At 40.8% G+C, this 17,800-nt stretch overlaps 1 protein-coding gene across 2 annotated transcripts in view; it reads right to left on the reverse strand.

The window, feature by feature from the left end:
- LOC108791717 (annexin A1-like) overlaps positions 1-9,037 on the reverse strand; it is a 34,083-nt gene extending 25,046 nt beyond the window's left edge. For both annotated transcript variants that reach the window (XM_018562278.1, XM_018562277.1), the window contains exons 1-6: positions 8,972-9,037; positions 7,728-7,815; positions 7,236-7,330; positions 3,262-3,375; positions 2,889-2,979; positions 1,408-1,487 (exon numbers count right to left, since the gene is read on the reverse strand). In XM_018562278.1, the coding sequence (XP_018417780.1) occupies positions 1,408-1,487; positions 2,889-2,979; positions 3,262-3,375; positions 7,236-7,330; positions 7,728-7,815; positions 8,972-9,037 (534 nt within the window). The remainder of the gene's footprint in view (positions 1-1,407; positions 1,488-2,888; positions 2,980-3,261; positions 3,376-7,235; positions 7,331-7,727; positions 7,816-8,971) is intronic.
- Between the last annotated feature and the right edge of the window lie 8,763 nt (positions 9,038-17,800).

Below are 17,800 nucleotides of genomic sequence, written 5' to 3' on the forward strand. Positions count from 1 at the left end.
GGGGGAGTATATTATTTTATGTGTGTGGGGGGGGTTAATAAGGGGGAGTGTGTTATTTTATGTGTGTGGGGGGGCTTAGAATGGGGGGAGTGTATTATTTTATGTGTGCAGGGGGTAGTTGGGATGGGGGGTGTATTATTTTATGTGTGGGGGCTTAGAAGGGGGGGGGTATTATTTTTTGTTTGCGGGGGAAATTTTATTTTGATATAAGTGTATTAATGTGTTTTAGTGTATGTGTATATTAGGCCCCAATTTACACCTATATTTCAGGTGTGATTAGGGATTCCTGCGTCAGGGACTTGCATTTTCCTGCAGCAGGAATCCCTGATCTGCGGCAACTATCATAAGTTAAGAATTATCATAAGATTATTTAAGAGGGTGTGTTTAGGGGCAGAGTTAAGGCAGGGGCAGGGTAGGGGTTAGGTGGGGCAACTAGTGGCTAGTAACTCTTAAGCCCTGGCTAGTAACTCAGGACTTTAAATTTTGAGCCCTGTTCTATTGATTCCTGTGTACTGAACTATGGCTTATGCATAGTTATCCATGTCCATTACCCACCCTGAATGTTGTCTTGTTCGTGGTTATCTGTTTCCACTGCCTGCCCTAGCCTTTGGCTTGTTTCTAGTTATCCATATCCACAGCTAGCTCTGACCTTTAAACTGTTGCCCCATTTCCTGGTAACTTCCTGACTCACGGTTTGTGGTTCTTCACCAGGTAAAGCTTGGGAGTTGTGACCTAGGGTCAGCACACACTTAAGTCCAACTTTGCGTGAGATGGTCCTTAATAAATAACAGTTGGCTCTTAGACTCCGTTCCCTGGAGAATCCTACAACTCCTGCTCACAAGTAGGACCAATCATGTACTTTGGCAAGTCTGGATCCAGCTTTTCAGTCTCAACTGTTCCAGTACAATCCAGACCCAGCTCCAGGGTCCTACTATTTCCAATGTAATCCAGAGAGGTTCCTTCTCCATAAATCTAGCTTCCAGCTCTAGTTGTTCCTTGGAGCTTGGTTCTACCAAAAACAGGATGGCAACCTACACTTCTCAGATATGCCTACTGCCTTTCCATGACTATGCCTTATAGTGTAGCTGGAGATTCTACATTGGTGCAATCACATCTTCATCCTTTGGCTCCCAAGGCAGCACTCACATGCCAGGTTTTTTTATTTACAGAATATTTTCCTGTTTTTCTGGTTCTAACCTGGCCCAAAACATTATGCCAATGTGTAAATTAGCCTGCTAATATGGTTGTATTTCTAAAGGCAATGTGAAGTAAATAACTATGCAGGGAAAAGTTATCGCCTTGCCTCTGTTGCCTATGTTCTCAATATTACAGTGCCTAAATGGTAAATTCAGCCCTACATGAATTATTTTACATGGAAAAAGCATACACTGATATGCAGGAACATACCTCTAAAATTGCAAGCAGACCATTTTGGAAATGACCAGATGTTTCTGAAGTGATATCCTTTGCCAAGTCATTCTTGTACTCTGTAGAATAAAACCACAGAGTGTTCCATTCAATATGTTTGATAACATTGGCTTACTAAAATTTAATAAATACAAGGACATGAGTTTAACTTGGCAGGAATACTATGGGGTCTATTCACTAAGTTGCCGAAGGATCTAGCCGTAGCTTCGGCCCGCTAGCTTCGGCCCCAAGACCCCTTCGCTTCAGTAGAACCGAAGGGGTGCTGTACGGGCTATTCACTATAGCCCGTACAGCTCACGAACGTGGCCGAGTGGCCCAGTCAAGCCGAACGCATATGCATCGGCTCGGCTGACCCGCTCTGAAAGCCGAAGCTGGCCGAGCGGGGCCGACAGCCTGCTTCTGACAGCTGGACGGAGCCAGCCGTGATGTTAAGGCTGGCTCCGGTCACTTGCAGAGAGATCAGCATCCCTGGTTACCTGCTAACCAGGGACACTGATCTCCAAACAGCAAACTCTCCCTGGCGCTCCGGGAGTCTCCTGCTCCCGGCCGCCAAGGAGAGAAACACTGCTGTGTCTTTTTTTTCTTTATTCTGACACGGAGCCACGTGTCAGAATAGAAAAAAAAAGAATCCATCAGGTCCATCAGCAGAGGGCGGGTACAATGCTAGTTTACTATTGGCTATTGCAAATTGAAATAGCCAATAGGAATCAGTCTCCCTAGACACTGTGCTTTAAACGCTGTAGCATTTATTGCTTCTGCTATAGAGAAAGAAAGACCTAAATATTGTTCTTGGCACCTATTTCAGGATAGAACTTTTAACATCTGACCTGGGGCATACACAACCCACTGGCCTTATCATGGTAGAAAATTTCCTGTGGGCTAAGGAAAGTGCACATTACAAAGTGTGGTCCTGTAATAGGCGACCATTGTGAAAGGGGACGCCGTCTTGAAGAACATGGTTTATTATAAACACACCTTTTCTTATATTAAAAAAAAAGGATTATAAATGATTAATTTTGAACAAGGAAGTACTACATGAGCTAAATAAAATTACTGCTCTGTGAAAATGATGTAGGCTCACCTAAATATAATACTTAAAACATTAATGGCATCATCATAAGTCATTATTCCAGTTCAGCTTCCACAGTTTTTCATTCTTCCAGCATAGTTGTATTTAAAGGTTGCAATGAGTAAATTGGTCTGTGCTAGACTTGGATTGTCTGGGTCTATGTTCTGACCCCAACATTTTCAATCAAGTCTAATGTCTAAAATAAAACCTAGCTAAACAATAGTAATTTTATTATATTTGCTGCACTACATACACAGATCAACTAGAACCAACAAATCTGACCATAGCTGAAAATATGATGAAGAAAGCAGATAGCAGTGTAAATATTAAACTGACGACATTCAGCAGACTCTAATAATGAATATTACGCGAGTTTCCCTAGAATACTTACTTTCTTTGTATGCAGATTTTATATTCGCAATCTCTCGGTTTGTTCTCGATGCCAAAATTTCAATAAGTGTATCCTCATCAGTTCCCAATCCCTTAAAAAAATTTAAAAAAATGTACATTATGCCATGAATACTGCTTAAGTTTATTTGTAATGTCAGAAACCTGTGTGCAGTGTTTGTTCATTTTAAGCAGCTATTGTGTTGTTGATGAAAACCATTACAGGTAAAATGTGTTTAAATATTTGAACTATAACATTTAAATGATTGCATACTTGTATCTACTGATCCTACTGGATGTGTACAACTAAATTAGATATGGGTTATCATTATTTACTCTAACAAAGCCATGTATGAGTTACGCTTCATTTACATTACCTTGGTGGCATGTTTCAGCTCCTCTGCATCATATTCAGCTGGAGTTTTCAGCAGGGCCAAAACCACTTCCTCATAAGTAGCAGAAAGAGCTTTCTTTAGAGCTTCATCCAGAGGCTAGAAATACATTGCGCATAATCAAAACCCATTTACTAAGTTAATTATATTAAGCATCCCAAAACACCACATGACCTCGGCCTAAAAAGTCAGTGAAATTTCGAGTCAAAAGATTGGGGTTTGTTGAATCTCCTGTTGTCACAATGAGTCTGCAAGTCAATACTGAATTATGAAGTAGGTTAGTAAAATGCTGAACTGCAGGCTTAGTTAGTAAGTGCAAACTGACATTAATTTGTCAATCATAACAGCAAATCCAGAATATTTTTTATATAGTACAGCAACATCTGATAACCAAGGCAAGTATTCCACAAGGCTGACAGTCGTATTATGTTGGCAGTCTGTTAAGGGCTGCATTAGTTTTCAATGCTCAAAGCCCAAAACAAGATTTTAGGACAGTGGCCTGTCTTTGTCAAAATCAAATATGAATGTCACTGTAAGCATCCCTATCCCCCCCAGTTATTACCTATTCCCAACACTTTGGGGCTGATGCATAGACATTTTACCCAGCGTAAAGCTGGGCAAATGCTGTTCGCATTGCATTCCTGCCACTAGATGGAGCCGTGGAGCATAGGGAAATTCCTATGCTATTCAGCTCAATCTAGTGGCAGCATCTAGAGACATTCATTCATACAGCTACTCGCTGGATGAAACATTTATACAGATATTCCTCACTTAACGACACTTAACGACTTACCTGTTTTGCGACCACTCGCACTTAAGACCAGCTCTCCGACCATGTGTGCAGGAAAGTGGCAGCGACAGTGCGACGTCTCACCGCCTTCAGTGCTGTACTCCGTTCTCCGCTACGGGTCTCGGTAAGTATTTTATTGACTGCTTTACAGTACACTATACAGTACTGTACTAATGCAGTACAGTACTGTATACAGTTCCTCGCTTAACGACCTGGTCGTAGGAACGGAATCAGTCGTTGAGGAATAGCTGTATATACATCATCATTGTCACCCAGGCTCTTGCATTGTTGACACCCAGCCCCAGGTCCGTTGCTCAGCAATAGTGCACAGAATGGCTGGAATACAGCTTACTCATAGGAATGAATGGAGCTGTGGCACACATGCACACTAAGGACACGGTGGAGACATTTTTCTGTGTTACACTAGACAGGGCTGCACAGCGAAGATTGCTGGAGTGGGGAGGAGGGTATTATTTTTTTTTTTTTAATGTTCACTGTATATTGATTTTCATAAACTTTTAAACATTAAAAGGTTAATACAACATAGTATTACAAACTTGGGATTACAGATCCATCAGTGTTGCATGTGCAAACAGAATTTTTTTTTAATGTTCACTGTATATTGATTTTCATAAACTTTTAAACATTAAAAGGTTAATACAACATAGTATTACAAACTTGGGATTACAGATCCATCAGTGTTGCATGTGCAAACAGAATTTTTTTTTAATGTTCACTGTATATTGATTTTCATAAACTTTTAAACATTAAAAGGTTAATACAACATAGTATTACAAACTTGGGATTACAGATCCATCAGTGTTGCATGTACAAACAGAATTTACAGGATCAAAATTAAGGTGTGCAACCATATAAGCCCCATCGGGCTACCAGCGAACATTCCAATAAAATTGGAATATAGAGAAAGGTAGTCTGACAGCATAAAGGGCTCTTTTACAAGTGACCACGAAAGAGGAGACTCAAAGTATATTTTCAAAAAGAAGGAGTAGAGTAGGAAATAAGAGTATGCAGGGAAGGCAAAGGGTAGGGAAGAAGGACCAGGTCAACAAATATTCAAGTGACATCATGTGATACATACATACATACAGAACGAAGTTCTTGGGAAGGAGGGCAATTTTTTAATGGGGTTTAATAGGGATGGGGAGATTTCACTAAAAGTGAACTTGTAATTTAAACCCGGTTTAAAAAATTACCTAAATTATTTACCTCACAACCAAAACTATTTAATCAATTAAACCAGAGAAATTGAGATTTTTTTTGGTTAGCCTACATACATGCAAGCATTTTACCACCTTATTTTCAGAGCATCGTGCAGTGAATCTCCTTGAGAAATTCCAACTTTCCTCTAAAGCTCACTGAAATCTATGAGGGGGTAGGCTGAATTTTGATATTCAGTAATTTTTTGTGGGGCTAATAAACTAATCAAAAAAGTGGCACGCTGGATATTTTTAGGTAGTCTTAGCAGCAAGTGTCATTGAGGACAACCCACCCATGTATATAAAGGCTGGGGTTTGAGAAGGTTAAAACTTTCCCCTCCCCCAAAGCCTGTCCACCTTCTTCCTTCTCCCCTCCAAGCCCCCAAACCTCCTCCCCCTGGGAAAACAAATCTATATTAGAAATTCCCAAATATAAAGTACATAACATTAAGCGAGAAGAAAGTCCATTAAAAAACGCCAAGAGAAGTACAATTCACTCAATGCAGCAATTTAATGAAGAGTTCAAATCTTGTACAACAATGGCGGTAGACCATTCAACAGTTTATAAAGTGTCTAACACAGGGCCACCAATAGGGGGGTACAGACAGCCCTCTTATACCGGGCCCGAATCCCATGAGTTCAGTGGAGGGGCCTGGTCTGGTGGAAGCTCTCATCTGCCTTTGGCTCTTTCTTCTCCCCGGGGGGGTACCGTGTCCCCTCGGTCTCCTCTATAACTCGTCCCCATACGAGCCAGCAGGCATTCTCTCAGCACTAGTGGGTGGAGATTGAGTAGGATGGGGTTGTAGGTGTGGGTGCATCCTTCCCCTCTTGCACAGGCAACCTTTTTACTATGGCTGATCCTACTCACAGAAAGCTGCTGAAGATGGGCCAACAGTGAGGAGCAGCAAAGATGGGCAGAAAATCTTCCTCCTCCACCCATGCGGTAAGAGGTTGACGGGTGGGAGAGGCTTCCCTCTGCAGGAATTTCCTCCATCTGTCCTGCTCTGGGTCGCCTGCCTGCTACACTGTACACAAACAGCAGGGGAACTTCTATTGCACCATTACCTAGGTTGGATACGGCTTAAAGCATCTTTTTATACTGGTCACTGCCCTTCAACAATGCATGGTTAACTGCCCTGCACTGCCACCACACAATGCTCACTGTCCTGCCACTACATACTGCTAACTGTCCTGCCATCACACAATGCTAACTGCCCTGCCCTGCACTGCCACCACACAATGCTAACTGCCCTGCACTGCCACCACACAATGCTCACTGTCATGCCACTACATACTGCTAACTGTCCTGTCATCACACAATGCTAACTGCCCTGCCCTGCACTGCCACCACACAATGCTAATTGCCCTGCACTGCCACCACACAATGCTCACTGTCATGCCACTACATACTGCTAACTGTCCTGTCATCACACAATGCTAACTGCCCTGCCCTGCACTGCCACCACACAATGCTCACTGTCCTGCCACTACATACTGCTAACTGTCCTGTCACCACACAATGCTAACTGCCCTGCCCTGCCACCATACAATGCTAACTGCCCTGCACTGCCACCAAACAATGCTAATTACCTTGCATTGCCATAACATATATTAGGTGAGAAAGGAGTACATATGGGAGTTTTATACTCCTCTAGGAATTTTATGAGTTGTACTCCTGCAGGAGTTTTATATAGGATTCCCCCCATCAACGCTAACATGCTATCCATGGCGAGTGCACTACTGAATACCCGAACAGTGACTGTATCTGATTGGCTGCAGTCACCGTTTGGCCAAGAATGGTTGAAATCAGCAGGACATGGCTGAAATTGGAGCAGTGTATGGTCAGCTCAAGTCATCTTCATGCTCATGAGTTGTGTGGTGTTCAGCTAAAGAGAGAATGGGAAACAAAGCTTTCACACATATTGTTGTATTTATTGTTTTTTGTACATTACCTTTCCAGTTAAACTCTGGTAAGAAGCCTTAATGGTCTGGCGCTGCTGGTTACTTCTTTTGGCCAAAATATTGCTTATAGTTGCTTCGTCAACACCTTTAAAAAAAAAAGAATAGAATATATTTATGCATATGTACAGATTTGGAAGGCTGTAGCATTTTTTTGCTGCCCCACAAATTTACTTTTTACAAAAGTGATTTAAATGTTGATACAATCGTGGATTTCACTCTAAATATCTCTTATACTATCACATAAAAAGACAGTTAAATCATTCTGTCTCTGGCCTCTAGATGATCGTTAATTGAAAAGCGTAAATGTGGGCAAACAGAACTGTTGTGGGATTACACAAGACATGTGTCACAATATGATTTTAAAATGTGTCACTATATATACTCAGAAAATTATTTTATATGCACTACACAAAATATGTCACTGTACTCCTCTCCAAGTCTCCCACTCCTCAGGGATTTAAAAGCAGCTGAGTAAATAGTACCTTTTGCTTTAATGGCCTTGTCTAAGGCAGCAGCATCGGCAGATCCATCATATGAAGGAAAGCATTGAAGACCACCAGAAACATGTTGCTAAAATTAATAAAACAGTATATGAGAAATAAAGCACAGCTGAAAATATGTTAACAGTGTACTCAAATGTTTAAAGAAAATAAGAATTACCAGTTTTTGTTTTATATTATAAGTGGACATATTTATAAGAGTGGATCTCCATTATACTCCGCTTTACTCTACACAACTCCCATTTTACAACCCATTCATAAAATGCAGGCTGTGGTGTGGAGCCAGACGTAGCCCGTGATGCTCCTTGATTGGTTGAGAGCTGGCCATGTGACTAACAGGTTATGTGACTGGACTCTTCTGCCTGCTTTTTCCTCCTCCTCATATTTATCATCAGACTCAAGAAACCATGCAGTCCAAAGCACATTTGTAAAGCATTCTGCTGTTCTTTTTAAATGTGCTGGGGTTTTTTTAAGTAGCAGTATTGTTGCCTTTTGTAAGGATGCAGGTTTATTATGCACTCACAGCTTAAAATAAGACCTATGCCCAGAGCATGCACACTAAAGTATTACATTTTAGGAACACACAGTCAAAGCACACTAAAACAAGCCTGTATGTACCTCTGTATCTATAAGCATTGTTAATAAATTTGTTTTCTAAGTTCGCATCGCAGGCATTAAAATCCAACCCTCCCCTATTACTTTCTGTTGCACCAGAATCTTGGCAGTCTGCCAGCCAGCCCTCTAACGCAAGCAATCAGTGGTCATTTCTAAGCTGTCAGCAACTGACTGAAACAGTCTTTGTTGTGATCTTTCACAATGAATATATTCTCAATAAAACAGTTAGCGAGGTCAGGGATGGTTTGTTTTAAAGCTCCTTTACTGTCTGTAGTGGCATAGCGTAGGGGGGCACTTTCCTGGCCTTTAGGGGGGCGCCGGCATGGCCGGATTTTCAACAAGCCACTCTTGCAGCTGCATTTGAACTCTCCTTATTAGGGTTTTTTTTGCCTTCCTCTGGAAGAACTAGGGACAAGAGGTTCTATGATGGAGTTTTTGTGGTTGAACCCCGATATGCATCTATTTTTCCAAATTATGAAATTAAAGCTCAGAACTGTTTTTTTTTGTTTTTTTTTTAACTGTCACTGTATGTTCGATAGTGTACATTTTATACTACTTCATAATTGTTATTATGTAAATTCATATTTGGTCATTTCAGTAACATTACATACTGTGGCTTGTTCAGAATGGCCCTCCAAAAAGGAGGCTTGACGCAGGAACTCGCAAATGAAAGACATCGTAACTTCAGTGTCTGTAGAAACAAAAAAGTAATGCACTTTTATACTGGGCAAAACGACAGATTCTCTTTAATATGTCTAAAGTGAAGCTTGAAGTAAACAGCTAAACCATCAGTTGAGATACATAGAGAGGAGCGGTTTTAGCTGCAAAGATCTTAATCAACAACTCTAGTGATTCACTACTCTACCACACTACATAGCCAGGAATATGGCTTCTCCATTTCTTGCTCCATCTTTACAGCTTCTTGTGTCACTTGTGCTCATTACACAGAGATTTAAGGGGGTTCATTTACTAAAAGCAAATAGGTTTTGCAAAGTAAATTGCACTATGCAGGTTTTTCCATTGGCTTAGTAAATGTGCAAAAAATAAAATTTGCAAAGAATACCCAGTCATGTGTAAGGAAAAAAACAAAACACTATTTTTGCCTGCCTATGACTGGATGATGGAAGTTAGCAGAGCTTCACCTCATTCACTAAACTAAGGGAAAACTTCCCTTTCAAAATGCAAATTCCCTGCAAAGTGAACAGTCTATTTGCCTTTACTATAACAGCCCGAAGACTCTGATTTATCATTCAGTGAGCAGACTAGAGGTGAAGAAGTGACACAGAAAACAGGACACCTAAACCAGGAACTGACTGAGCAGGACAATAAATCATAAAAGAGTTCTACATGGATTTTAAATGTGCATTAAGCTGTTAACCTAAAGTTCTTCCATATTTTCAGCATGCTTCAGGTGCTAAATAACAAGTTACTTTATGTGTTAAAGCTACCAAAAACACAAAATATGTTTGCAAAAGTGCACATGCCCATACAACAAATATTTTGCATGTATATGCATTTTTTGAGTAGCAGCTTTACTATCAGTTTTTACAGGAAAAAATATTGATGGATATGCTGGAAACATTTTCCCCACTGCAACCATTTCATTTTGATAGTGTTCAGTTGTAATAGATGTGTGCGCACTATTACGTTTGCTACGATGTAACGATAGCATTCCATTTATTTTGTTTAACAGGCGCCTTCATTTATTTTTCTTTATATTTCCATACAGCCTAACCTGTGCAGCAAAATACAAGAAGTGACAGAAGTTGAAAAACTATAATACTGCCAGGGATGTTTGGACAGTTCCAACAGTGTTACGTTATAGAAATGCAAATTTCATTTTTTTCCAAATTGATTTTTGTACGAATTTCAATACATTTGGACATTCGGATGCATCCGAATTTCCAAATTCTAACGAGTCCTAATCCAAACGAATCTGAATGCTCGTTAACGAAATTTCAGATCTGTACGAATGTCGTTCAAAACAAAAATTCGGACATGCGACTGTTCTCTAGTTAATCAGATGGATGGGGTTTTTTTTGGCTGTTGGGGGTTGCATCATAAGCATGGTCATGTGATTTCATTCCAAAAAGAAGATTCGGAAGGATCTGAAATCCTTACAACAATCAGCATCAGATTTCGGTTCCGAAAAATGAAAACTAAAATCTGAAACGAAACACATTTTTGCGGGGTTACATGTCTACTGCTTTATTCAAGTATTTAAAGTGCAACTGAAGCCAAAACTTTTCTTTCGTTTTGGATAGAGTGGAGAGAAATTAAAACACCTGTCAGGACAAACATGAACACCTGTCAGGTTTTTATGCGGTCTTTGTTCACCCCCTCCATTTGTCCTGGTGACCATTTTCACTGACAGTGAAAGAAAATCATTAAATTTTGGATCGTCATCAGAACAGGAATAGATAGGAAATCTTCAAATGGGGACACCAGTCCTGGTGACCCTGCTGACCGCTGGGGATTTCCTCTCACTCTCTGTTGGGGCTGACAGGAAGTGAAGAGAAATCTACCCCATGGGACACAGATGGCAAAAAAAGCGGGTGTAGCTAGAGGTACACCGAAATGAACATTTCACAACTGAAACCTAAACCAAAAAGTAAAAATCAATAATTATTATGTCAGACAGTAACCCAAAAAAATGTTTCTAATCTTTTCACATTTTTTAAATTAAAAACTTTATAATTTCATTTTTTTTTAAATTAAATATTTCTATTTTTTTACCCCCTCTGGTAACCAGCTATTGGTTCCAGCGTCCGCTGAAACCAATGCCAGGGGATATTTTTGCATCCAGTGTTTGTCAACTTCTCCCTTGGCCACCAGATGGTCTTGTCCCAGTATTGGGAGAAGAAGCTGTGGGCAGCAGGAGGAGGACAAAGAGGCTCCCTCAGTGTTGTTGGATGCCGCTGCCTCCAGTAGGATTTCTCAGAGGACTGGAGACCAGCTATGCCACCAGAAGGGTAAGTGTTATATGTATGCGTTTTGTGTATATGCAGTCAGTGTCTGTGGGTGGCAGCCAGGTGCACCATCAGTGGTATGGTAGATGTGTGCACCTGGCACACACCTACCTTTCCATAGACAGAGTCACCTATTCACTATTCCAGTGATACTTACAGTGCCTGTAGATGGCAATGTCCTTGGAAAAGTATGTGCACCTTGCTTAAACTTATCCACCATTCCAGTGACACTGACAATCCATCTGCAGGCACCAAGTATCACTGGAATGGTGGATAAGTGACTGTCTATGGAAAGGTGTGTGCACCTGGCTCCCACCTATCTACCATACCATTGATGGTGCACCTGGCTGCATACACATACATACATACATACATACATACATACATACATACATACATAAAACACATACATATAAAGATAAAAGGTGCTACGAACACTTCTTGTGGACAAATGCTGCATCCTTTTTCCTGTGAGTTGCATATGCTCTAAACGTATTTGTGCCAGTCCTGAAAACCAGCTGTAGCTAAAATATTTTTTTAGTTCGGCTATAGAAATGACCAATTTCCTGTTTTCAAAGCTTATTTGATAAATGATTAATACGATACTGTATGTGCAGCATTAATAGATCACTAGCCTAAAGCAGATTTAACATCTGATATATTTTCTCATGTTAACTGCATGCATGCCAAGTACTGTGAAAGTAATTCTCATAGTGATCACAACACTCCCCCTAGCAATGCCTTTCTGCTCTTCCCTCCAAAAGGACAAGACCATCTTTGTTCAAGTAACAGTGGATCATGGTTCAGTTCCTGACCCGGGATGCCTCCTCAGAGATGGCATAATCATCGTAGTGTCTGTGCAGTACTTTGTGTTCACAAATGTCTAACACAGCTTAGTTTCTCTAGTCCCTCACATTGTTACTACAAAGTTACAGTCTGATCACTAGAGGAGAAGAGATTGAGGAAATGCTACTTACTAACTGCAGCAGACTGATGACATCTCAACCGAAGGCAAAATCACTAGACTAGAGCACAAGGACTGATTTTTAATGATAAAGGTAAAAACTGTTTCTATATATCGTGACATTTCAGGAATTTATGTAGTTCTGGAACATTACTGAAAAGTCCTCTTTAAAACTACCAGTCATTTTGTATATTTGTTATCGGAGTGAAATGTCATTCTTGGAATTGTGTACAGGGAAGAATTTCCCTTATAGTTGCACTACACTCATTGCTAATGAGTTGTAAAGTTTGAAGGGACCTAAACAAAAGCGGAAAGGTTGAAATGATATCTAGAACACTATATACAGTAAGATCCCCCACTATCAGGCATTTAAGCAACCGGCACTCTAAAGCAACTGAAAAGAACAATAATTCAAGGACATATGTGCTCCATTTGTTTTTGCGGTTGCTTGATAGACATGGGGGACACTAAAAAAATCATCAACTAAATGTATTAAGGGGCTATGGAAATTCTCTGTTTACATCTTGCTGCCGGCCGGTGGCTAGATTCCACGGTCGGCAGCACAATGTAAAAAATGGGGAGCAATAGCCAGCCTGCTACAGGCCATTTCAAATTGCAATAGCCTATATCAGGCTGGCTATTGAACCTATCCACTGAGCAGAGGAGTGGACCCGAGAGAACCTTCTTTCCTTTCTAGCCAGCAGATGAATGGGGCAGGGGAGTGGGGCTGCTTGAGAGTTACTATTAACTCTCAAGCATCCAGAAGCTACAGTTATCCAGCACCTACCGATCCCAGTGGGTGCCAGATAACTGGAAGTTTACTGTATAGTGTTAAAAACAACACTATACAATGCATTTAAATTGATGAGTTACTAAGGGGTAAAGGTTTGTGCCAACTCAGAAAACTTTTTAGTTTAAAAATTCTAAATGAAAGTATAAAATCTACCTTCCTGACATGCCATGTTTGAACACAGGTGGTCTGTGCAAGTGTGATTTATGCCTAAAGAACTTGTAGGTACAGAGCCTCTGGTGATTTAATGTAATGTTGTAAAACCGGGCAAGTCAAACTGAGCAAATAAAAATGTATAAGCAGAATTACACGTCAAAACAATCCATAGGTTTAGAGATGAGAGACACCTGGGTTTAGAGATAAAGACACCTGCATGTATACTCTATCCTTCTCTATTGAAAGTGGAGTTTGGCCTTACCCATCCTGCCTTCTGAGACACCCTAATGGCCAGTGGGTTCCCCATCACATTAAATGATCAATAAGTTGGATCAGGAAGTAGGTAGGCATAGGCTTTGTTTATCTTTTATAGGAAAGGATGAAATTTGCATGTACTCTCAACTGCTTGCGTCTCTGGAAACTGTTTGTTTATTTTGACATGGAATCCCCCTATGTTTGTTCATATCCATAAACAAACAACGTGATAAATAAAGTTCTATTGCACCTGTAAAACCACAGAGTCTGGAAATTCCCCCCCAAAAAAGCAAATCAGAACTTGGAAAGAGAGCTACACATGGTGATTTTATGGTATTATAGCTAGAAAATATTAATAGACTAAGATAGATTGCATATACAGTGTGAAGAAAATAGGGTTTGGGAGGTAAGAGGGGGTCAGAGAGACTGTGCTCCTTTTACAGTAGCATCTATAGAAGGGGTGGGGAACCTTTTTTTTACCAAGGGCCATTTAGATATTTAGATAATGTGTGGCCATACAAAATTATCAGCTTAAAAATTAGCCTGCTATACTGTATTTGGTCAAACATTTAATTAACTCACCACTAATGTGATGACTGGAACTGCTTATATTTGGTGAGGTGTGTGCAGTTTTTTTGTTTGGGGCAGGGGGAATTTTGCCACCAGTGGTGAATGTATCTTTGAAACAAATGCATGGCCAGTGAGATTGACCTTGCAGCACACACAGGTCATGCCCAGTACACCTCAGTAACAAACCCAACCCCACCTGTGTTCTCCATCAGCAACTTCTGTAGCCTCTCACCTCTTTATGTGCACAGATCCCCAAACCATATCACTCCTTCCCTTTGTGTGAAGCTCTTTGTGTCTCTAACCTCTTTTCTCTGTGTTCATCTCCTCAAACCATTGTACTCCTGCCTTCTATGTGCAGCTCAGATAATTTCACCTATCTCCCCACACCTCTTACGGCTCTTCTGCCTGACTATACCAAGTTTGATAAGTTACCAACTACAAGCCATTAAAGAATTTATATTAAAAAAAAACACTACAAGCCATAACTAAATGTCATCTCCTCATCTGGCTCTTCATCCTTACTAGTGCTACTATGTCCAACAGACTTCGGGAGGGGTGGGGCGGCCCTTGTGTGTCCTAGTGCACTGCAGGTCAGGAGGGGCGGCCTGAATGTGTCTGACGCTTCGGGAGGGGAGGGGCAGGCTGAAGTATCCAACACATCAGGAGAAGAGGGCGGATCACCCCTTCCAGTCTACAGCGTCACAATAGCAAGCAGTGGGGAGCCCACTCTCAATCTACCAGCGTTAGCTTGGCGAACCACTGGTATATCGTGATCAACCTAATGGGCACCCCTGCCGTAATTTATTGAATTCCCACCCCTGATTTATAGGCATGGACCTACTATTTTTTTTATAAACTAACAATTGGATCCTCTTGTGATGTTTCAAAGTGAAATATACGCCCCCTACGCACAAGAATCGGGAACACAGGCGATTCATTGAAAAAGGGGATTTTGAACACAGTGATCCCCGACATTTTACTTTGAAACATCACTAGAGGATTCAGTACCTCCGGGTCTTTGCCATTGAACACATATCTCCACGCTTAACTTCATCCGAACGTTTCCAACTTTTGTGCAGAAGAGAGACCTTCTGGATATATAAACTCAACACTTTGACACCCATAGGCCTCAATGAGGAAATACAGGTGAAACTCGAATAATTAGAATATCATGCAAAAGTAATTGCAGTAAGTGCTGCAAAAGGGGCCCAAACCGAGTACTGAGTACATATGCATGCTTGTACTTTTCAGAGGTCCAATATTGTTCTATGTACAATCCTTGTTTTATTGATTGCATGTAATAATCTACTTTTTTGAGGTTGTGGATTTGGGGTTCTTAGGGATTTCATGTCCTGTAAGCCATAATCATCACAATTATGACAAATCACGGCTTGAATTATCTTGCTTTGTATGTAATGAGTCTATCTCATATATTAGTTTCACCTTTTAAGTTGCATTAGTGAAATAAATGAACTTTGCACGATATTCTAATTATTCGAGTTTCACCAGTAGAAATACAAACGATTCTATAGTTTTTACTTTTAGTTATCACACTTTTTTCGAAGAAAGTTTTTATATAAAAATTAGAACCAATAAAACAACGAAAAAACAGAAAACTGTTTTAATGAAGATTAAATAATATATATTTTTTACAGTTGTCGTTTTGTTTTAATTCTTATTGTGATACACTTTAAATAGGTTTACTTCTCCATATAATTTTTCAACAGCTAAAAACCGACTTTTTTATTATCACGTTTTCATGTGGAGGGTTCCACCACCCCTGCAATATGATACAATCATTGGATAAACGCGACATCTATGTATCATTAGTTAACCCACACCATGATCCTCACCCAAGAATTATTCATGACATTTTCCACTAATTGTTTACATTAAAAGTTGTTATTTTATCTTCATTTGTTTTATCCGTGGCCATAGACTGTACTCCTCCAGTTGATGAAACCTGTGGGGGTGTCCCGCTGGACATTGGATTCCTCCCCCTTTGGGTTTCCACCAATCATGCAGCCAAACAGCTGGTTTCTCTGCCCAGCTGTCAGATTTAAATGCCTCCTTTTTTCCCCCACTATCCCTTCTGCACTATTGATCCAGGCTTGACAAAGAGGCAACGCCTCGAAAACGCGTAGCTATCTGGAGAACTCTCGCCCTGTCTAACATCAAGGATTATTATTTTTACACTTCGCTGTGACCCCTGTGCATCGTTGTTGCAATGTCCCTTGCTGGACATCATCCACTGGAAGTTCCGGTCGGCACGAACACTTTCTGCCTAGCCGCCACGGCTCAGCCTGACCAACTAGTTTCTTTTTTACACACTGTGTCACTAAACGGATATTCTCTCCATGACAACCACTCCCCCTATTCCAGCTACCACTTCATATGGACGACAGACACGCCTCCATTGATGTCAATACACCGCTCGTCTTCCATCATAGGATCATCATTGCCTTCATCCAACAGTGAGTGTCTGTATCTGCTTCCATTACCCACCTATAGTAGCTTCCCAGGTAGTAGCACTCCTTCCTTTGTGTATTTTTTTTTAATAATAAATCTAGCTGTTGGTCGAATTAAAAGTTCTTGCACATAAAACCCTTTCATGGACATTTCTGGTAATTACATTGTAGCAACAGCATTGCACATTGCACTCAATATGAAGACAAAATCAGTATTCTTATAAAATGAGTCCTGGCCTTTTCTTCATATACTGTATATCTTCATCCAATCATTGTTGACCTTAATCATCACAAAAGTGGTAACCTGGTGTAGGCCTCCATTAAGTAAATTAAATTGGATTACAAACAGGCAGGCCACAAGATTCAAGTCCAAATTTTTGCATTAAGAACTTAGGCTGTGGCCTAAGGTAACACAGCTTGCCATGGGTAGCAAATAATTATCCATACATCTTTGTCAAAAACACATTCCCATTTGTAATAACAGGTTTCAGACCGCTCCCCTGCCTACTACAATACATCTGAACCCTCATTGTTGCTGAACCCAGAATTACTATTGATCTTGTTGTTACCATTATAGTAAGGCTCATGCTCCCTAAACTAGCATTCTTGTGGCTAGTTGGGGTACATCTAAGACACAGTACTTCTAGTTTAACCTTGAGACTACGTTCACACCATCTCCAGTGCATTCTACCATGGTTTGCTGCTGGAACGTACTGGATCGCATACTGTCCAGGTCCTTGCGTTCTGGGGTGGGAGGTAGTACAGTACAATCACTTTTTTTGGGGCGATCGCACTGGACCAGAATGCAGGCATTGCTGTGCCATGCGTTCTGGTGCAGACGACCACACTGCGGGCAGGGGAAGTGACTGCAGTTCCAATTACTTGAATGCACCGCCACGCCCCCTCCTGCCCCAGAACGCAGGGAGCTAAACAGTATGCGATCTAGTGCGTTCCAGCAGGTAACTGTGGTGAAAACACCCTGGATATAGTGTGAACGTAGCCTAAACCCAAACTGCCCCCAGGTGTGGGTACCAACCAATGGTCATTTTGCAAAAACATCTCTCTGAGGTGCAGTGTTTTCTTAGGTTAAGGTTAATGCAACAGCAGAACAGGCTTTGGAACCCTTTGCCATCTCACATAATTTTATTTATTGCCCAAACCTCTAAGTGTCTACCCATGCCCAAAGGGAAAAAGCCATGTTATGGCTTGCAAGACTTGACTACCTTCTATGGTTAAAAAGTATTTTAAAATAAATATATATATATATA

The sequence above is a fragment of the Nanorana parkeri genome, unplaced genomic scaffold (assembly GCF_000935625.1).
Source record: "Nanorana parkeri isolate BGI_ZX_2015 unplaced genomic scaffold, ASM93562v1 scaffold569, whole genome shotgun sequence".
Lineage (NCBI taxonomy): Eukaryota > Metazoa > Chordata > Amphibia > Anura > Dicroglossidae > Nanorana > Nanorana parkeri.